General features: G+C 40.4%; 1 protein-coding gene across 2 annotated transcripts in view; it reads right to left on the bottom strand.

Moving 5' to 3' along the window:
* Window positions 1-896: 896 nt before the first annotated feature.
* Window positions 897-22,683, bottom strand: part of LOC122559954 (protein-glutamine gamma-glutamyltransferase 2-like) — a 56,645-nt gene continuing 34,858 nt past the window's right edge. For both annotated transcript variants that reach the window (XM_043710062.2, XM_087994953.1), the window contains exons 9-13: window positions 22,085-22,327; window positions 15,685-15,954; window positions 6,604-6,764; window positions 5,006-5,139; window positions 897-2,150 (exon numbers count right to left, since the gene is read on the bottom strand). In XM_043710062.2, the coding sequence (XP_043565997.1) occupies window positions 1,994-2,150; window positions 5,006-5,139; window positions 6,604-6,764; window positions 15,685-15,954; window positions 22,085-22,327 (965 nt within the window). In that variant the 3' untranslated portion in view covers window positions 897-1,993. The remainder of the gene's footprint in view (window positions 2,151-5,005; window positions 5,140-6,603; window positions 6,765-15,684; window positions 15,955-22,084; window positions 22,328-22,683) is intronic.

The following is a 22,683-nucleotide window of genomic DNA, read 5'->3' as shown; positions in this document are numbered from 1 at the left end:
GAGCCAAAAGTTAACAACTTCTTTCTATCCTTTTCTGTGCTGTTTTGCACCTGGAATGAGAGAAACGAAGGTATTATGGGACACGAGTGTGGGTGGCACAGCAATTATTGTTGGTGCAGTTGGGAAGGTGTCCTGAACAAATGAGTAGACAGTGCAGAGGGCATTGCAGGATTAGTGTTGTCAGGTGTTGGAGTGGATGACAGTGAGTGAGAAAGATCTTCCATGCAATAGTGTGAGTGGCAGAATATGAGACTTGGTGGGAAATGGTACAGTAGCAGAAATAAAATGAATCTGAGGCATCACAGAGAGGCTAATGCCACTGCTACTGGTGAAGTGGAGAAGAACACTGGCCTTCCTTCCACATGGCTCTGCAATTCTCCAAATGATTCAGGTGGCAATCTTGGACCACGTTGGCATGGTCTGACGTTGTGGCTTTCTGTGGTGGTTCTGGAAGAAGATGACATTCGGTGTCCACACTACCCTATCCAGCAGGTCCTCTGTGTACCTGCCTAGTCAGTGATGCGCCATTTTCCCTTGTCTGGTATAACCAGACAAATGTCAAGAGTGATGTTGGGCAGCCCCAGACTCCGTGTGCTCCTCCTAGTGCACACCAGTCATTTGAAGATGGTCCTAGCACTAGGAATGTGATCCATTCGACATATATTGGCAGCAGCGGGTAGTGCTGGCTGTGGTGAGTGGTAGGATGGGTCTGGAATCAGATGAGAGGAGGGTCATGGGGTGGGATAAGTGGGTAATGAGGCACATTTGGTAAGATGCATCAAGAGAACACGCAAGGCCTTGCAGAGAGAATCTCTACACAAAATTCAGTGAAACTGACATATCCAAAAAAGACTCAGTCCAATGAATGGAATCTAAGAATTACAGATAAACAGAGCTCATCCAGTGTCTGATTTAATCTTACAAAATCCATGTTAGCCAGAAACCAGAAGCATAGCAATCAAAAAGCCTTGGTGCATTTAACTAGTACTTCGAAATGATTTACAGTTTTATCATTAGGTTGATTTTATTATTTCTGCAAAGATGTTGCAAAACTAAAAGCAAAGTCACATTCAATATCGATATATATTCTACTTCTGATCCAGTGAAAGAAAAACAATTGTCATAAATGCTTGAATTAAAATGCTATAACATTCTGCAAAGATGAAAAATAGTTTTTTGAAGGATAAACCTGGTGAACCATGAACCACTACCAGCAAAATAAGTCAGTGATATATAAGACCAATTAACTGGTAAAATATCAGTTCTGGATCTGGGCTCTGGATAACGGTCAAAAGCACATGAACAATTGTGTTCAACTTAACATTCAGATTCATGAAGTCTGCAGAGCGCATTAAAAACATCAAAAGAAAAAGATCCATTGAAAGAATAGACAACCAAGTGACTTCAGTCCACAATGTAGGAGCAAATTACTCTAGATTCAAAACATACTGTCTCTCCATGGATGCTGCCTGACCCATTGTGATCTCCAGCATTTGTTGTTTTCAGGACTTCACTCCGCACCGATATTTAGAACAATCTAATCAATTTAAAAATCAAGGACAGAAAACGCATTCACTAAACCGCTACCTAGTCCCGACACATTACTTTGCATCATACATTTTTAATCTAGAATCTAAATTGGATCAGCTGCCAGGTATGATGGAGTCTTTCTGTTGTCATTTGTGATACCTTGGCTGTCTAAAGAAAGAATCTGTGATAAAATCTTATCAACAATATAGGAAATAATGTTACCATGTGACTGCATCATACAATAAGGGAGATAGTGAGAATGAAAAAGGACCTAAAAATCAAAAAGCAGCTCTAGATAACATCTCAGAATTAGCCATCAAAAAGAAAAGAACATTTTGATCTTTAAACTACAGAACTTGTCATGAATTGACAAAAAAAAACAAAATTACAAATATGCAAAGTTATATAAGAGTGCATGCTCATAGGTATGTTTTATAACTGGGGATTCCAAAATCTTTTTGGATCATTTTTCTCTGTCTTGAACATCAATGTTTGTGTATCCTTTCACATCCTTCAAATTATCACTGTCAAAATCCACAGTTAATTTCTTCAACCCGATTTTCTTGGGAATAATTGAAATCTCCTTTGTAATCACATCTCCAGGATTTAATGTCCCAATCCTAGAGAAAAGAAAGAATTGCATCTAAATAGCATTATTCATGATCTCAGGACATTCCCAAACACTTTCCTGTCAATGGGACAATAAAGAAGCATAGTCAGTGATGTACTAAAATAAACAAGGCAGATTGTTTGCACACAGCAAATACCTTCAAGCAATATCATCATGACCAGACATTCAGAATTAAAATAAAACAAAGAAGCAGCTGTACAGGACATTGGTTAGGCCACTTCTGGAATACTGCGTGTAATTCTGGTCACCCTCCCATAGCAAGCTTGTTGTGAAACTTGAAAGCTATCAGAAAAGGTTTACAAGGCTGCTGCCAGGGTTGGAATGTTTGAGCTATAGGAAGAGGCTGAATAGGCTGTGGCTATTTTCCCTGGAGCATTGGAGGCTGAGGGATGACTTTATAGAGGTTTATAAAATCATGAGGGGCATGGATAGGGTGAATAGCCAAGGTCTTTTCCCCTGGGTCGGGAAGTCCAAAACTTGAGAGCACAGGTTTAGGGTGAAAGGAGGGATGATTTAAAAGGAAACCAAGGGGCAATGTTTTCTTGCAGAGGATGGTGCATGCATGGAATGAGCTGCCAAAGGAAGTGGTGGAGGCTGGTACAATAACAACATTTAAAAAGCATCTGGATGGGTATTTGAAGAGGAAGGGTTTAGAAGGATATGGGCCAAATACTGGCAAATGGGATAAGAGTGACTTAGGATATCTGGTTGCATTGACGAGTGGGACAGAAGGGTCTGTTTCTCTGCTATACAACTCAATGAGTCTATGAGTCTATAACTGCAGAAGGTGAAGATGCAATCAGATTTACAGATCTTAAATATTATGATAAACATTAACCAGCCCACTGAGGTTAACGCAACAGCTCATTTTCTGAACATAGTAGTGGCATGGGATCTTTTACATTCACCTCAGAGTGTGACTGATGCCTCGGTTTAACAGTTTACTCAAGAATGGTACCTTTGACAGTGCAGCACTAATACAGCTCTGGTGTGTCCTCCTTGATTTGTAAGCTCAAATCTCAAAGGGGATCTTGAACTCACAACTCTGTGACACATTGATATTATTTCTACCAACTCAGCCTAAGTTGACAGGTGATTAAATAAGAACAGAGTAATCACAGCGCCTTTAAATAGTACTAAAGTTTCCAAATTTCTTTCTAATATTACTTTTGAAAGATTACTCCTGAAATCTTCATTACAGCTCGATCATGATTTGGACCATACTCGGTCATTTGTTTTCTTAGTTTTAATCTGTGCACCATATCATTAATTGTATTATTGAATTGAACAAAAATTAGGATACTGTGTCTTTCTGGGCCCACAGATGGTAAATATTAAAGCTAATTAATTATTTGTCCCAATTTGCTCCATGTTTCAGAGTTTCTATAATATATCTAATTCAAACATTGTTATTATCCCAGCTTATCCTATTATTGGACCAAAATAAACGGTGGGATAGTAAATAGTGAGGGCCATAGCCTTAAAATATGGGACGATTATAGGTAGGCTGGTCGGATGAGCTGATTAGTGGCATTCAATCCGAATAAATGTGGGGTAATTGCACTTGGTCACAATGAACGAGGCAAGGGAATACATAGAATCATAGAATCCCTACAGTGCAGAAGCAGGCCATTCAGTCCATTAATTCTGCACTGACCTTTCAAAGAGATCCCACCCAGACTAAACACTTACCCCATCCCTATAACCTTACATTTCCCATGGCTAGTCCACCTAATCTACACCATGGGAAAATTAACATGGCCAATAATCCAGTTTCCTTCCCATATGTTTGGACTGTGGAAGGAAACTGGAGTATCTGGAAGAAACCCACACAAGCAAAGAGAGAATATGCAAACTCCACTCCAAAGTTGAAATCAAACCAGGATCCCTAGCAATGGACACCAGGACCCTGAGAAGTACTGAGGATCAAAGGGACTTTTGCATGCATGTACTCAAGTTCCTTAAGGCATCAGGACAGATGGATAACATGGTAAAGAAGGCATGTGGTATACTTGTCTTTATTAGTTGAGGCATAGATGTTAAGAGGAGGGAGATAATGCAGAACCATAAGAGAGATTTACCAGGATGTTGTCGGGTTGGAGAGTTTCAGTTATGAAGAAAGATTGGACAGACTGGGGTTATCTCCCTTACAGCAAAATGAACATAATTAAAACATATAAAACTTTATCGGATATAGATAGGAAGAAGCTGTTTGCCTTGTTGAAGGAATAAATGACCAAGAGCACAGATTTAAGGTATGAGGCAAAAGGGTTTAGAGGAGATAGAGTCAAGGAGTCATAGAAATGTACAGCAATGAAAGAGGATAGAATCAAGGAGTCATAGAAATGTACACCAATGAAAGAGACCCAACTCATCCACAATGACCCGCTATCCTAAATTAATCTAGAATATGAGGAAAAACCCTTTCACCCAGAGGCTGATGGGAATCTGGACCTCACTGCTTATAAAGGTGTTAGAGGCAGAAACCTTCATGACATTCAAGAAGTACTTAAATGTGAAATTGTAATGTCAAGGTTATAAGACAATGGGCCAACAGGAAAAATGAGATTAGAACAATTAAGTAGTTGCTTTTTTGAAAGCATGACTCAATGGGCCGAAGGGCCTTTTTCTATGTTGTAGACCTATGTGATTCTATGGCTAAATCAGACCCTAGATTAAAATCAGGCTTTTTTTTTAGATTCCTTCTGATTTATTTTAAAACCCACATGTCAGTAGTTCAAATTCCAAACTCGAAATGAAATGATATTTTTATAACACATCTTACATCATAATATGTTGGCCATAAAGGATAGACCACTATATATTTTTAGGGTTTTAACTTACCATTCTTCCAGCTGACCATCAATCAAACCTGCGCCCTCAAGTGTGAAGACACAATTGGTCAGCCCCACAGGCAAGATATTCTCAAAACTGATTCCTATTATCACCTTTTGGGAGAGCACAGGAACATCTCGGACCTGAGAAAACAAGTCAGTCATCCATATGTTCAAAATGTTAGTTTGTTACCCAAAACTCTACATTCCTCAGGCACAGGAATGCCCATAGATCATTAGGGCTGTGATGTAGGGTTAAGTGAATCAATTCTATAACAGTCATAACAACACGTGTCTAGTTATGAGGTGAGGTGATAGAAAGTCTTGAGTATGAAACTCATTCATCTCATCCATGAAGAAAATGTGTATTCCTGATTTTGGCTTCCTCTGTTTGCTACCCATGTAAACATACTTTGATTAGATATATTTTCTTTTGCTATTACGTTCTCTATCTTTCACACATTCCCTTAATGATTTTTCCACACCTTATTCATTTGTTTATTCAAGTTATTTTGTTTTATTGCATTTCTACTTCTTTCTCAAGTCATTCTAATGTGATTTTTATCCTTGTCTCCACTTCCTGCTCCTGGTCCCTTCAGTATTTATTTTTTATTGGAAATTCAAAAAGTAGTGTCCCAGCCTATATCCCTGGGCGGTATTACATTTGCCTAGCCAATGTAACACAACATATAGAGTATTTGGATCGAGTGTTGCCAATGGAATTAAATATCAAATAGGATATCTAACAGGCAACCAATGTAATATCACATATTTTGCATTTGCACCAGCTCCAATTTGACTCCACTGAGATTTGTTTTCTTCTATATTTATTACATTTCCTCTCCTTTCAAATCAATCTAGTGAGTAAACAGAACAGTGAATGTCTCAAGAATTTAGGAAACAACTGGTGTATTAGTCAATTCATTTACTTCCTGTGTGATAGCTAGTCTCAAATAATGTTGATCTTGCTAACGTTGCCTTGTGCAATGTTACTTGTATGCCTCTGCCTAGATCTTTTGTTGTGTATATCCTCGCTTATTATGACCTGCCTGTACTGGTCAAAAGCAAAGCTTTTCATTGTACTTCGGTACATGTGACAATAAATAAGTCAATCAAATTAATCAAGCTATTAACTAAGGGTGTAGTGACTGTGACGAAGTCAGCTAGGAGAATCTCATAGAATATGAGTTCCCTGATTGGAGTGTTAACCTGGACTAATCAGGGACCCCTCACTGACAGATATAAACAGGAGTGTGAGAGGTTTTCTGTTCACTCAGAGAATAGGCTCTGAGGAAGCCGGACTAGTGTCAAGTACTATACACATATAAATAATAGGTGACGAGATGACAGGATATGAGTTTCCATGGAGTTATTTCAAAGGACTTGACATGGGGGTCACAATTCAATTATACCATGCTTAGTTGGGTTACACCATAGCACATTTAAAAATTACTGGAAATATCCTCTCAAACCAAAGAGAAATCTAATGCTCTCCTAGCTTTCAACTACAAAGGTTATAAAGAAGAGAAATAAAGTGCAGATATAATAGATATATCAAGAGAATTAATACTAACTTCTAAACCGGAGGTGTACATGTTCTTTTATTACCTGAATTGTGATATTAGGATTGATCAAAGCGATATCCTTGAGTGTGAATGCACTTTCATTTGTCTCTGCATCAACTACAAATGCTGTCAACCTGATTAGATTATACTTATCCAGGAGCTCACCATACTCGTGATAAGACATTTCCATCTCTACTGTTTTATCTGGAATATTAATTCATACAAAAGAACAGGTTATCAGATTGATTTAGGTTTCTATTAGAAATAGCCTTCAACCATTGCACATTGCAGAAGCAAAGGTTTAGTGGATTCCTATTAAATATTGAATAAAAAAACTACATAACAGATGGAAGCTTTCAATGTTCATTGTCAAGCCTATAACAATAGAATATAATACATTGTTTAATAATTTAAGCCACCCACATGTTGTCATTTTTCTGATAAAAAGGAATTGAAAGCCCTGTTACAATATTTCCACAACTAAGTTGAGATAACTGATTCATAAGTACTGCAAAATTTTATTTCAACAGGTTATTTCATTACTTCATTTAGTATACCTACAAGCAAAATGGGATCACACTGATACACTAAGGATAGAATCTACTTAGCCCCGGAAGTATGTGGAAAAATATGGTGGGATCAGAAGAAATTAGATTCCCAATGTTGAAAAGTATGAAGTCCAATTCTGCAACCAGATTTTGAACATGGATGTGAGAATCTCACAAGTGAATGGTGAGAGGCCTATTTGCATGCCATTAGTGATTAATCTAATTTCATTGGTACACATTTTTATATTCTCCCAGACAGATGGTGACATATCTCAACATGAAAGTCAGTGCGGGTAGCTGGTGACTACTGCTCACCACTTACTCATTCTGGCCTCCATCTTGAAATAATAATCTGCAGTATTTTAGATAATGCTCGATAGGGTGCCCACATTGCCCTTCCATGCAGGTTAATACCAATCAAATACCAGTCTCACTGCCTCATCATGGCCCTTCTCCAATCCACTTACAATACAGTTCTCCATCTTAATTCTGCAACTAAGATTGTAATGCGGTTGCCAGGACATTGTGAGATGGGACATGGATACCATTGCTTGGACCAGGGTACACCTCGGGCTCCCTGCTCACTCTCCTTGTGCTCATTCACTTTGCACCTACTTGAATGGTCACATCAAGTCTGCCTTTCCTTGTCTTGTCTTGCCTTTTTACATTTTGCTGCCTCATCTCGATGTTCAAGGCTCCCGGTACTTCTGTGCTGCTTTGCCATTTAGTGCAGACACAAAACTAGGCAGCTTGTCAGTAGTGATCAGTTGGTGGGGGGTGAATATATTGCTGGATATTATTGCGTTACATCAATGGCAAGCTACCCCATGTGCCAGCAGCTTGCTGGACACACGTACTGCATGTCCTTCTGACAAATGTCTCCAAACCTAAAGGTCAAGCCAGTTTGCTCAGTCATAAGCTGAGCCCCATGCAAATGTTCTTTGCTCCACCAATGAGGGGACGCAGAGATAAAGCTTTGACCCCTGTTTCTGTTTTGTAAACAATATATCTCGAAAGCGAATGGACACATTTTGAGTACACAAGTTAGGAAATGGACTATGGAAGTTAGTTTTTATCAAATATGCTGATCTGGATGCAGATTGGAAATTGAAATTTTTAAAGGATCTGTTAACACTATGACATAAGGTAAAATTAAATTACTTTTAGAATGTGGTGGGTTATTTTATTTAGGTGTTATTGATTATTTTAGAATGCTGTGTCTGCATTGGCTGCTGGGGTAAAATCTGTCACAGCTGTCAAAGTATGAGCAGAGTTTTCAATGTGGATTGGCCTGAGGCTTCCTTAATGAAATGCAGTCTCTTAATAGAAAATATTTCTTTTCTCAGCTTTGTAGTTAGAGCAACCAGTATCGAGTGTGTGTGTTGGTGGGGTGCACAGGGTCAGGTGGTGTCCAAGAAGCGGGAGAGTTGACATTTCAGGCATAAGCTCTTGATTCCTGATGGAGGACTTGTGCTCGAGGTATCGATTCTTCTGCTCCTCAGATGCTGCCTGGCCTGCTGTGCTTTTCCAGCACTACACTCTCAACTCTACCTCCAGCATCTGCAGTCCTCACCTCCGCCTAGTTAAAGCAACCAGCAGGGTAAAGTCTCAAGGAAGATTCAGACTCCTGCATAATTGTAATAACATTGTTTTATCCCAGTGTCGTGGAGGGATATGCTCTATGAAGTGCCTTCTCCACTTGTTTCAGATCTTATTCTCCAATAAGTCTGTTTTGTAGTTACAGAGCATATTTTATAATTTTGCCTTTTTCATGAATGAAGTGGGTTTTTAGAGATTTACTAGTGAACAGATGAATTATGAGCTGTTGTAGGTTATTTGAGGAATGTTTAAATTCACAACCGATTAGATTAGATTAGAGTAGATTAGATTAGATTACAGTGTGGAAACAGGCCCTTCGGCCCAACAAGTCCACACCGACCCGCCGAAGCGAAACCCATCCATACCCCTACAATTACCCCTTACCTAACACTACAGGCAATTTAGCATGGCCAATTCACCTGACCCTGCACATCTTTGGATGATGGGAGGAAACCGGAGCACCCGGAGGAAACCCACGCAGACACGGGGAGAACGTGCAAACTCCACACAGTCAGTCGCCTGAGGCGGGAATTGAACCCGGGTCTCTGGCGCTGTGAGGCAGCAGTGTTAACCACTGTGCCACCGTGCCGCCCACACTGGAGGAATCTGTTTGGAAGAGGTCACAGCACAGAAACAGATAAGTAAATAGTTTTAAGTATAGCCTTGTTGTAAATCTACATTAGTGAGTCGAGTAGTTTCTTTCTTGATTATATGTTTTTCATTGGGATCTGTCTATTGATTAAATTTTAAAAATATAAGTCATAAGTATTAAGTTAGTCTGGAGCAGTATTTTGTAGAGCAATAACACAGGGCTATTTTCTGGGTCTGTAGATTGGAAGGAGAAAAATGGCCTTTAGTAGAGTGATATGCTCTTCTTGTGAGATGTGTGAGTTATGGGACAGTTTAAGGGTTAGTGGGGAATATATCTGCAATAAATGTTGTTGGTTGCAAATCCTGTCAGATCGAATGGACCAGTTGGAGCAACAGTTAGAGGCAATGAGGAATTTACAACTGCTATGGGGTGTGCTGGATGGCAGTTATAGGAAGGGAGAAAAGCCGCAGATACAGTCAAGTAGATGGTTTAACTCCAAGAAAGATAGGAGAGGTAGACGGGTAGAACAGAAATCTTCCGTGGCTATCCCCATTTCAAACAGGTACGCTGTTTTGGAAAGTGTAGGGGGTGAGGGACTTTCAGGGAAATGTAGTACAAACAACTATGTTTCCGGTGTCAAGACTGGCTCTAATGTAATGAGGGGTTCATTGGGTTCCAAGCAATTGATTGATTTAGGAGACTCTCTAGTCAGGGGCACAACAGACATTTCTGTGGCCAGCAGCATGAAATCAGAATGGTGTGTTGCCTCCTTGGTGCCAGTATTAAGTATGTCTCAGAGAGGGTGCAGAATGTTCTCAAAGTGGAGAGGGATCAGCAGGAGGTCATTGTACACATTGGAACCAACAACATAGGAAGAGAAAAGGATGAGATTCTGAAGGGAGAATTATAGAAATTTAGACAGGAATTTAAAAAGGAGGTCCTCAAGAGTAGTAATATCTGGATAACTCCCGGTGCTACGAGCTAATGAGGGTAGGAACAGGAGGATAGACTAGATGAATGCGTGGATGAAGAGCTAATGTGTGGGAGAAGGATTCACGTTTTTGGATCACTGGAATCTCTTCTGGGGTAGAAGTGACCTGTACAGGAAGGGTGGATTGCACCTGAATTGGAAGGGGACTAAAATACTGGCAGGGAGATTTGCTAGAGCTGTTCAGGAGGATTTAAACTAGTAAGGAGATATACATATAGGGAGATACTGAGGAAAGAGATCAATCTGAGACTGGTACAGTTGAGAAAAGAAGTGATTCAAACAGTGAGGGCAGGCAGGGACAAGGCAGAGAACAAGGTAGGACTGATAAATTAAACTGCATTTATTTCAATGCAAGAGGCCTAACAGGGAAGGCAGATGAACGCAGGGCATGGTTAGGAACATGGGACTGGGATTTCATAGCAATTACAGAAACATGGCTCAGGGATGGGCAGGACTGGCAGCTTAATGTTCCAGGATACAAATGCTACAGGAAGGATAGAAAGTGAGGCAAGAGAGTAGCATTTTTGATAAGGGATAGCATTACAGCTGTACTTTGGGAGATGTTCCCGGAAATACATCTAGGGAAGTTATTTGGATGGAACTGAGAACTAAGAAAGGGATGATCACCTTATTGGGATTGTACTATAGACCCCCCAATAGTCAGAGGGAAATTGAGAAAAAGATTTGTAAGGAGATTTCAGTTATCTGTAAGAATAATAAGGTGTTATTGTTGGGGATTTTAATTTTCCAAACATCGACTGGGACTGCCATAGTGTTAAAGGTTTAAATGGAGAGGAATTTGATAAGAGTGTACAAGAAAACTTTCTGATTCAGTATGTGGATGTACCTACTAGAGAAGGTGCAAAACTTGACCTACTCTTGGGAAATAAGGCAGGGCAGGTGACTGAGGTGTCAGTGGGGGAGCACTTTGGGGCCAGCGACCATAATGTAATTGGCTTTAAAATAGTGATGGAAAAAGATAGACCAGATCAAAAAGTTGAAGTTGTAAATTAGAGGAAGATGAATTTTGACGGTATTAGGCAAGAACTTTCAAAAGTTGATGTTCGCAGATAAAGAAACGGCTAGAAAATGGGAAGCCTTCAGAAATGAGATAACAAGAATCCAGAGACAGTATATTCTGGTTGAGGTGAAAGAAAAGGCAGGTAGGTGTGGGGAATGCTGGATGACTGGAAAATTTGAGGGTTTGGTTAAGAAAAAGAAGGAAGCATATGTCAGGTATAGACAGGATAGACTGAGTGCATCCTTAGAAGAGTATAAAGGCAGTAGGAGCACACTTAAGAGAGAAATCAGGAGGGCAAAAAGGGGACATAAGATAGCTTTGGAAAATAGGGTTAAGGGGAATCCAAAGGCTTTTTACAAATGCATTAAGGACAAAAGGGTAACTAGGGAGAAAATAGGGAGAAAAGAACGGCAAAGAAGCCTTTGTGTGGAGCCGCAGAAAAGGGGGGAGATACAAAACGAGTATTTTGCATCAGTATTTACGGTGGAAAAGGATATGGAAGATATAAAATGTGGGGAAATAGATGGAGATACCTTGTAAAATGTCCAGATTACAGAGGCGGAGGTGAAGGATGTGTTGAAATGCATAAAAGTGGATAAATCCCCAGGACCTGATCAGGTGTACCTTAGAACTCTGTGGGAAGCTAGAGAAGTGATTGCTGGGCCTCTTGCTGAGATATTTGTATCATCGATAGTCACAGGTGAGGTGCAGGAAGACTGGAGGTTGGCAAACGTGGTGCCACTGTTTAAGAAGGGTGGTCAGGACAAATCAGGGAATTCTCGACCAGTGAGCCTGATGTCGGTGGTGGGCAAGTTGTTGGAGGGAATCCTGAGGGACAGGATGTACATGTATTTGGAAAGGCAAGGACTGCTTAGGGATAGCCAACATGGATTTGTGTGTGAGAAATCATGTCCCACAAACTTGATTGAGTCTTTTGAAGAAGTAACAAAGAGAATTGATGAGGGTAGAGCAGTGGACATGATCTATATGGACATCAGTAAGGCATTCAACAAGGTTCCCCATGGGAGACTGGTTAGCAAGGTTAGATCTCATGGAATACAAGGAGAACTAGCCATTTGGATACAGAACTGGCACGAAGGTAGTCGGTTTTGGTGGAGGGTTGTTTTTCCAGACTGGAGGCCTGTGACCAGTGGAATGCCACAAGGATCGGTGCTGTGTCCACTACTTTTCATCATTTATATAAATTATTTGGATATGAACATAGAAGGTATAGTTAGTAAGTTTGCAGATAACACCAAAATTGGAGATGTACTGGACAGCAAAGTAGGTTACATCAGATCACAACGGGATCTTGATCAGATGGGCCAATGGGCTGAGGAGTGGCAGATGGAGTTTAATTTAGATAAATGTGAGGTATTGCATTTTGGAAAAGCAAATCTTAGCAAGACTTATACGCTTAATGGTAAGATCCAAATGACCTTGAACATGGTCAGTACAACTTAGACTGGGGTTTCGCTGGATGTCATTTGGGAAGCTGCACACAGGTGTTTGATCACACAGCAGTCGGGTCAGCCCTTTCAATTCAGTCGGGGTGGAAGGGGGCGGACATAGTGGGCCACAGACATAGCTCAAGGAAAATCATAATGGGGCACTGCTGTGGTAGGAAAGCTGGAGGAGGCATGCTGGGATGCAGCGGGGATAATAGTTATTCATGGAGACAACTCAACATATAAAGTTGGGGAATGGTACTGCACTGGAGGACACAGAGCATTATGGGAGTGATGTCTGGACAGTCACAACAAATCTGGTTTCGATGGGGATGACAGTGTAGCATGATGGTTGGTCAGGTCAGGTCTCAGTTGTAACATTGCCGAGAGGAAAACATAAATGAAAGTGTTAAGTTAGAAAGTGTGAAACCTCAAAATGGATGGGTTGGAGAGGGACTGTCAGAAAGAAAGGAACATGATGGATCAAGATGGGGGACCCTTGCTTTCCTGACTGAACCTGTGACTCACTCCGCTGAGCATGACCTGTACTTCCTTCTGTGTCCTCATGCAAATCATGAATGCACAATGGAAATGGAAAATAGCTATGACCACACCGAGTTGGGAGTTGTTTTTTGTCTCTGAGCTCACAGGATCTACCTGTCAGATGTGAAACTCTTCAAAGGTCAATTGTATTAATTAAGCATTTTAGCAGTACAGGTTGAAGACATTGGTAGTCACAGTACCTTATATATGAAACACATGCAGCATTCAACTATGTGGGAAACAAATCCTGGTCATGAAGCAATCTTATCCATGACATTGCAGATTAGCCATAGTCATCTATGTGAGGCAGAAGTGCTCACCGGTGAAGTTGGAAGTCTCACCTGCTGGCCTTAGTTCATTAACACAATCAAACATCCCATCGGTGTTACAAGGACAAGGAGCTGATATCCTCTCACTTTGCGGGGTAAATATTCATCAACATGCTGTTGTATACCATGCTGACCTTCTTGGCTGTTGCAAGATGTTGGGTTGGGAGAACAGGTTTGCAGTAATCCTTCTGTGCTTATAATCTCTTGTTTGTGTGGCATGAAATGGCTGATGGAATTTAACGTGAGCAAGTGCGAGGTCTTGCACTTTGGCAAAAAGAATAAAAGCATAGACTACTTTCTAAATGGTGAGAAAATTAATAAAGCCAAAGCACAAAGGGATCTGGGAGTGCTAGTCAAGGATTCTCTAAAGGTAAACATGCAGGTTGAGTCCGTGATTAAGAAAGCGAATGCAATGTTGTCTCTTATCTCAAGAGGGTTGGAATATAAAAGCAGAGATGTACTACTAAGACTTTATAAAGCTCTGGTTAGGCCCCATTTGGAGTACTGTGTCCAGTTTTGGTCCCCACACCTCAGGAAGGACATACTGGGACTGGAACGTGTCCAGCGGAGATTCACACGGATGATCCCTGGAATGACAGGTCTAACATATGAGGAACGGCTGAGGGTACTGGGATTGTATTCGTTGGAGTTTAGAAGATTAAGGGGAGACTTAATAGAGACGTACAAAATAATACATGGCTTGGAAAAGGTGGATGCTAGGAAATTGTTTCCGTTAGACGAGGAGACTAGGGCCCGTGGACACAGCCTTAGAATTAGAGGGGGTCATTTCAGAACAGAAATGCGGAGACATTTCTTCAGCCAGAGAGTGGTGGGCCTGTGGAATTCATTGCCACGGAGTGCAGTGGAAGCCGGGACGCTAAATGTCTTCAAGGCCGAGATTGATAGATTCTTGTTGTCTAGAGGAATTAAGGGCTACGGGGAGAACGCTGGTAAGTGGAGCTGAAATGAGCATCAGCCATGATTGAATGGCGGAGTGGACTCGATGGGCCAAATGGCCTTACTTCCACTCCTATGTCTTATGGCCTTATGGTCTTATGATTTATGGTGCATACATCAAGAGTCTATATAGTTGCCCTGCATAGATTTCCATGTCAGGTTCCTCCATGTTCCATTACATCAAGGACAATGAGAAACTGCTGTTTGTGAATGATGCTGATTGCTCAAATTACTAAGCCCTGTTCTGTTCTGGTATTTCCCACACATGACCCATGGATCCAGCCACAGCAGAGTTCATTGTCCATGGTGCAACAATCATTCATTGACTTCAAATTTGTTGTAGCTTGAAAGGCAAGCAATCCCCATCCACTCACAAAAGCAAATGCCACTTTTGTTTTGTTTCTTTTTTTCATTTGTATTATTGTTCAATAAAACTGAACATGTTCAACCATTTGAAGGTGTTCCAATATGTGATGTTCCACAGTGCACAATGAGAAGATTATGCATTATACATGCTGGGGAAAGAATAGCAGTCTCTTCAACAAAGTTTAAAGACGGTAAGGGGCTAATAGCAGGTAACGTGTAGGTGGTAGCTTAGTTCTTGCAGCTATAGATATAATGACAATGGATCTGACAGGTAATGATGTAAAAAAGCAATCCATTTATAAATGTGATCTTGTATTTACATTGAAGGGTCACCAATAGTCACTATGTGCCTTCAGCTGCTTTTCTTTTGCAATCCCATCCCATTCCATGCTGCTGGCTGGCAGCAATTGACCAGGCACATGGTTAGGATTTATAAGTAGTGCTGGTGTCAGGAATTTTGGGAGGTCCTGGCATCCATGTGTACTTCTGGCATTGCTACGCAGAAGGTAGCATGAGCAGCATGCAACAGAAGCATGGTGCACAGCTAATGAGGGGAACTGCAGAAAATAATGCGAGGAAATGAAACCCTCCATGAAACTCACCAAAATTGACAGTTTCTGGTAAAAACAGGCTTTCAGTCTTAATGCAAATATAACCAAAGCTTAGAAATGATATCTCGGAATAGTAAGTCAAAACTGGCTAGATACAAACCTAACCTCTGCTCTCTTACCTTTACGGCCTGCAACATGTATCTCTTCCTGATACTTCTTTATACATTTCCCACTTGATGAGCTATTGTATTTCTTCTTCATGGCATTAATTTTAATTGTGCAGTTTCTTTTTGTTGAATCCTTGTTGGAAATGACTGCAGACACTTTAACAGTGGTTCCATTATAAACTGGATCATTGGTCTTCAAACTCAATTGAAGTTGTTTTTCTGGCTTCAACGGGACTTTTCTCTTTTCAGCCAACTGGAAAATTCTTCTCTCTTCTTCAGAGCCTTGAATATAAATGGATAAAAGCTGTTACAGTGGAAAAAAATTATTAATTTTCCTGGTAGATGGGGCACACATCAGGGTTCACCAGAAATCAGAGGCAATGATTTGTTTACTAGTGATTCAGTGGAAAAGGAAAGGAATAAAAAAAGACTAGCACTTCAACACACACCATGGTAATTCACCAAAAGGCTTCAAGCATCAGACCTCAGCAAAACCTCAAAAAACGACAAATCAGCTGAAACTTATTGGGAATATTGAAGTAAATGCAAAGGGCTGGGGGCTCTATTGTGGTGCAGTGATAGTGTCCCTGCCCCTAGACCAGGAGGCCTGTGTCAAATTCCAGATATGTGTAATTATATGTCTAACAAGATTGATTAGAAAAATAGATTAAATTACCTCTTTGGGCTCTTGTGCAGTGGTGGTATCCTACCTGTGAACCAAGAGGCCTGAGTTCATGTCTCACATGTTCCTCAATATCTAAATTCAAGTGTCTATATATTGAAATAATATAGGGACAAATTATATGTATAGTACTTGTCTTCTTTTCTTCTAGACTGTTCTGACTAGCTGGTGATTTAGTTTTTGGTGAAGCCTGGTACAGATAGAGGCACATGGTCTACATAAGGCTATCAATAATTGTTGGTGGCAGCTGTACCAGTGACAAAAACAGTAAAAGGTAAGGGTGACACCTGAGACAACTAATGATTTTCTATTACATTGACAGGATATAGAATCCCTACAGTGTGGAAACAGGCTCTTCAGCCCAACAAGTCCACACTGACCCTCTGAATAGTATCCCACCCAGACCCATCCCTCTACCATATTACTTTACATTTCCCATGACTGATGTACCTAAGCTACACATGTCTGAACACTACGGATAATTTAGTTTGGCCAATTCACCTAACCTGCACATCTTTGGACTGTGGGAGGAAACCGGAGCACCCAGAGGAAACCTGATCAGGCATGGGAGAATGTGCAAACTCCACATAGACAGTCACAGAGGTTGGGATTGAACCCAGGTCACGGGGGCTGTGAGGCAGCAGTGCTAACCATTGAGCTACCATGTCCGTGGTGTATTCTCTCTAGACCAATTCAACATGCTGTAAAAAGGTAATATTGCATATGATACACAAAATGCAAAAGATTTCAATACTGCTTTTTGATAGTTATACCAATTTAAGCCACTCCATTACTTGTAGAATTAATGAGAGACCTATAAAAATGACACAAATTGGCCTGAGGGTCACTGTACCTAAGGTGAGGAGAAAAATGAGAAGGACAGTTCTTCACAGTAACCTCAGCCGATGAAGGACTTAAATCCACACTGTTAGTGTCACTCCGCCTGGCACCCTCCAATCACACAACATCAACATTGGTTTCACCAGTTTACTCATCTCCTCAACCCCCACCCCATCCCTGATCAAGTCCTCTAACTTGGCATTGCCCTCTTGAACTGTCCTACCTATCCATCCTCCTTCCCATCTATCCACTCCACCCTCCCCACTGACATATCACCATCACCCCCACCTGCATCTACCTAGAGCCTTCCCAGCTACCTTCCCTCCAACCCCACCCTCACACTCCTATTTATCACTCAGCCTCCTTCCCCCACCTCCCCACATTCCTGATGAAGGCTTATGCCTGAAACTCGATTTTCCTGGTCCTCGGATGCTGCCTGACCAGCTTTACCAGTGCCACACTTTTCAACTCTGATCTCCAGCATCTGCAATTCTCACTTGCTCCTTGTCACTTTGCACGACAAACCTGCTGTCCGGCCAACTAAGCTAGCCATCCACCCTATATTCACCTGTAGCTTCGCCACATTAAACCAACATTTTGAAAGGACAAAACTTATAATTGTACTCTTGGCTTTCATTATTCAAGTGAATAATCCTTCAAATGTCAATTCTCAGCTGTCATAATTATGATGACAAACACTTTGATGCTGTGGTATCGTGATATTGTATTCAAACTCATAGTCCAAACACTTGGGCTAGTGCTGCAAGGACTTAGTTCAAATGCCACCATGGTGCTATTTAAATTTAATTAATAGAGATTTAAAGTTAAGAGCTAGGTTAATAAAAGTTAACCAAACCAATTTCGTTCACTAGTGTCTATTCAGAAATCTGCAATCCTTATGACTACAGATTCATATTAATGGATTGATCCTTAACTATCCTTTGAAATGATACAGAGAGCCACAAGTCAAAGGCACTGAGCTGGACAACTAATACAGTCTTTGGTACCAGTGCCAAAAATCCATGCATGTATTTTTTTTAAAAACTTGCATGAAACATTATAGCCATCACATGTTTTGATTTCTGGTTATCCTGGCTGGAGGAGATGTAAAGTACTGGTTGGGAATTGTATTGGTAGGAGGGCATAGCATGGGAAAAATGACATTACAGGAGTGAACAAGATGATGAAATTTGTTAATGGGTCAAAATTGTGGGGACAAATAATAATGATCTACCCTGGATCCCGAGACAGTGTCAACTGGTTCTAGAGTCCCCAACCTGAGAAACCAGCCACCTGGCATCTAACTGTCTCGCCCTATTCAAATTTTAAATGTTTCATTCAGATTCTTTCTCAACCTATTAAACTCTAATGAATATAGGCTAATCTAACCAATCTCTCCTCATACAGTTATCCTGTCATCCTTGAATTCAGCCCACTGCACTCCCTCCATGGAAAGTATATCCTTAGGTAAAGACTCCAAAACTGCATACAATACTCCAGGTGTATTCTCACCAAGATCCTATATAACTGTAATAAAATGACACAATGCCTCACTGGTTAGCAAGGGTGGCATGGTGTTGCAGTGGTTAGCACTGCTGCCTCACAGCACCAGGGACCTGGGCTCGATTCCAACTTCAGGTGACTACCTGTGTGGAGTTCATATGTTCTCCCAATGCATGGGTTTGCTCTGGTTTCCATTCACAGTCGCAATGATGTGCAAACTAGATGGATTAGCCATGGAAAATACTGGGATAAAGTGTGATCCTTTTTGTGCGGTTGGTGTGGACTTGATGGGCTGAATGGCCAGCTTTCACACTGTAGAGATTCTATAATTCTCCACTTCCCAGCTCAAATCCTCTTGCAATGAAGGCCAATACTCTATTTGCCTTTCTTGCTGCATTTGCCTGACTACTTTCATTGACTGGTGTACAAGGACACCTAAATCCCTTTGTACATCCATACTTCCCAGTGTATCACCACTTAAGTAATACCATCCCTTTATGTTTTTCACACCGAAGTGTATAACTTCATAGTTAGTACCACATATGCCATTTTTCTGCCCACTCACTTGACTTGTCTAAATCACCTTGAAGCTTCCCTGCACCCTCTTCACAACTCGTATTCCCATCCAGTTTTTTACTGTCAGTTAATGAAACACAGACTCGAAGTGTTAGCTTGCTCTCTGTCCATGGATGTTGTCTGACCTGCTGTGATCTCCAGCATCTGTTGCTTTCAGTTACGCCCCGGTAAATCTTATTTGCATCTTCTGCAATGCTATCATACCCTTCCTGTAATGTTGTGCAGAACTGCACACAATACTCCAGAGTGCAGCCTGACCAATGTTTTATACAGTTCCAGAATAACCTCCCTGCTCTTAAACTCCATGCCTCAACTAATAAAGGCATAGATACAGAAATGACCCTTCACTGAGATTTGGATGTTTCTATGCCAATTGTTGGGTTGAATTTTTCTTTCTGATATTGGTAAAAAGACAATTATAAATCTGATATGTAATAACTCTTTTCAGGTTTTCATTTGTGTAATAAACTGTAATGCTCTTTTCTTAAAACTGTATTGCAGCCTTTTGCGACTAGGTTCAATGACTAACCTCCAGGTAAGCAAAAAGAAAAAAAATTAAACACATGGTCTATCAAGCCAGGTCTCATTCGGACTTGTCCAGTAGAACCATCAGCTGGGTTCATAACAATTGTCTAATTCCAATGAACAGGTCGCTGCCCAAACCCGAGACTGAAGGAAGAAACAGATATCATGTTGCTATGAAACTTGAATCCTAACCAAAAAATTATTATGGAAGATATTGCTTAGTCCTTGGTTAATATTGATCTCTTCATATCCAAAACATGTTTTTTTTAAATCAGGAGGACAAAGATACTAATTGTATTTCAATTCCTATGACTAATATTAAGATAAGATCAGATTTTTGACATTGTATTTATACTCCTAGCCCATGTGGACAACGGTATGTAGATCTCTCTATATTGAGGTGGTTTGATTTTGTCAAAGATTTAATGAAAATAACTTAGAAACTCTGGATTTAAAGAATAACTACTGCAGTAAAGAGATAAATTACACCACAAATGTTTTGCTTTTCTCTGCCAGAACTTACATAATGATTAGAATTGAACCAGGTGGAGGACAGGCTCAAACATATAGAATCATAGAGACAATCCAACTTGTCCATACCAATCAAATGTCCTATAATAATCTAGTCCCATTTTTGCCAGCATTTGGCCCATTTCCCTCTCAACCTTTCCTATTCATGTATCCATCCAGATGCCTTTTAAATGTAGTTGTACCAACATCCACCAGTTCCTTTGGCAGCTCATTCCATACATGCACTACCCTCTGGTAAAATAGTTGCTCCTTAGGTCCCTTTTATATGTTTGTCCTCTAACCTTAAACCTAAGTCCTCTTGTTTTAGACTCCCCTGTCCTTGAAAAAAAGACCTTGACTATTCACCCTTTCCATGCCCTTCTTGATTTTATGAACCTCTATAAGGTCACCCCTCAGCCTCTGGTGCTCCAGAGAAAATAGCCCCAGCTCATTCAACCTCTCCCTATAGCTCAAACCCTCCAAATCGAGCAACATCCTTTTAATCTCTTCTGCTCCTTTTCAAGTTTCAGAACTTCTTTCCCATGAGTGGTTGTAAGTTTATCCAAACTTAATCAATCATTTAGGAGCAGCAAGTTACGAAGCAAACAAAATACAAAGCTATATTAAAACACTAATGTAGTCCTCTCCTTCATCTAGTTCAATCGTAATCGTTATGTAACTTTGAGATGATCATCCTTAAAGATGTAGAGTACACTGAACATTCTGCACCTGGAATAATGCATTCAGTTCTCGTCATCAAGAGATAAGATAAAAGCATTGGAAGCTAAGCCTAGAAGATAACAAGGTTGACCCAACACATCAGAGAAATTAATTACGAAGATTAATAAAATTAATGTTATTCAGCCTTATGAAATGTGACTGATATGAAATATAAATGTAAAAGACACTTATACAGGAAGTATAAAGGATTGATTCTGAAGCCTTTTTAAGCTAAACCAGGATAACTGAAAAAGGTTCAAATTGGCACACTGGGAAAAGATATGCTCAGAACGGTAAGGAGGTATATCTGGGAGGAATATCTTCACAAAATGCCAAAAACCAGAAATTGTTTTTGAATAGACAAGTAAAAGCAATGTCACAAGTTGCTCACTGAGCAGTTAATTGCAGTGTGGTAGGGAATAATTTGATGGTGGGAATTGGGGGGGGGGAAGATGAAAGCATAATTATAGGTTTCTTTTATTTCCTCATGTATACTGTGCAACATTTCTGATCAATGAAGGACTTTAACCAAGAATTATTGCAGTGACTCCTAACTTGCATGATATCAATTACACAGCAATGAAAATTCCACTAAGATGTTTTAAATTCAATTGACAGCCTTAGGATTTTCCCACACTTCAAAATGCCAAGCACAATCAGGGAGGCATGAGAGCATAGTTGAGTGGATCTTAGGGTCAAAACTAGATGATATAGGTTTAAGGTGAGAGGGGAACGATTTAAAAGGGACTTAAGGGGCAACTTTTTCACACAGAGGGTAGTGTATGTATAGATTGAGTTGCTAGAGGAAGTGGTGGAGGCTGCTACAATTACAATATTAAAAAGGCATCTGGATGGGTATATGAATAGGAAGGGTTTAAAGGGATATGGCCAAATGCTGGCAAATGGAACTAGATTTATTGAAGATATCTGGTCAGCATGGATGAGTTGAACTGAAGGGTCTGATTCTATGCTGCACATCTCTATGACTCTAATAACATGCAGATTTCAACAAAACATCTATTTCACTTATTCTAACAATGAGCTTTATTTTATTACCTTCAGGGTATTTGTAATTTTCTGTGATATCCTCACGATCGTCACTGCCAACACACTTGGTGCTGATGCGCTGGCCAACAAGTCTTGTGTTAGAATCAATTTTCAACTTTTTCCCCTTATCAGAATAGACCCAAGTCTCACAGTCTGCATTTACTTCAGCAAATATGAAAGGAACGTCATAGCATATGTCTGTCTCCCCCTCTTTGATGGCTTTCACTGGGGCTGGCCCACAGCAGTAGATACCTGGTGAACAAAAATGATCCTAAATAAATTTTACTATAATTAGGCGACTGGTGTTGCTCTATTTCAATGTTACATTTTATCTGTAAACTGTTCTTACTCTAAATCGCACAGAAATTAATAGCGTGAATATAACTTTGCACTGAGGTTTTACTTCATGACAGTGTCACGTGAATACTTCTTATGTTGTTAGAAATCTAAACACTTATTAGGGGAGGCAATGGCCTCTTAGCCCAGACACCCAGGTAACGTTCTGGGGGCCCAGGTTGAAATCTTGCCATGGCAGATGATGAAATTTGAATTCAATTTTTAAAAAACCTGGAATTAAGACCATAATGATGACAATATAACCATTGATG

Source organism: Chiloscyllium plagiosum, unplaced genomic scaffold, assembly GCF_037043375.1.
Source record: "Chiloscyllium plagiosum isolate Xiang-an unplaced genomic scaffold, Cpla_swu_hap1 HiC_scaffold_15, whole genome shotgun sequence".
Taxonomy (NCBI): domain Eukaryota; kingdom Metazoa; phylum Chordata; class Chondrichthyes; order Orectolobiformes; family Hemiscylliidae; genus Chiloscyllium; species Chiloscyllium plagiosum.
This window is presented reverse-complemented; position numbering and strand designations above follow the sequence as displayed.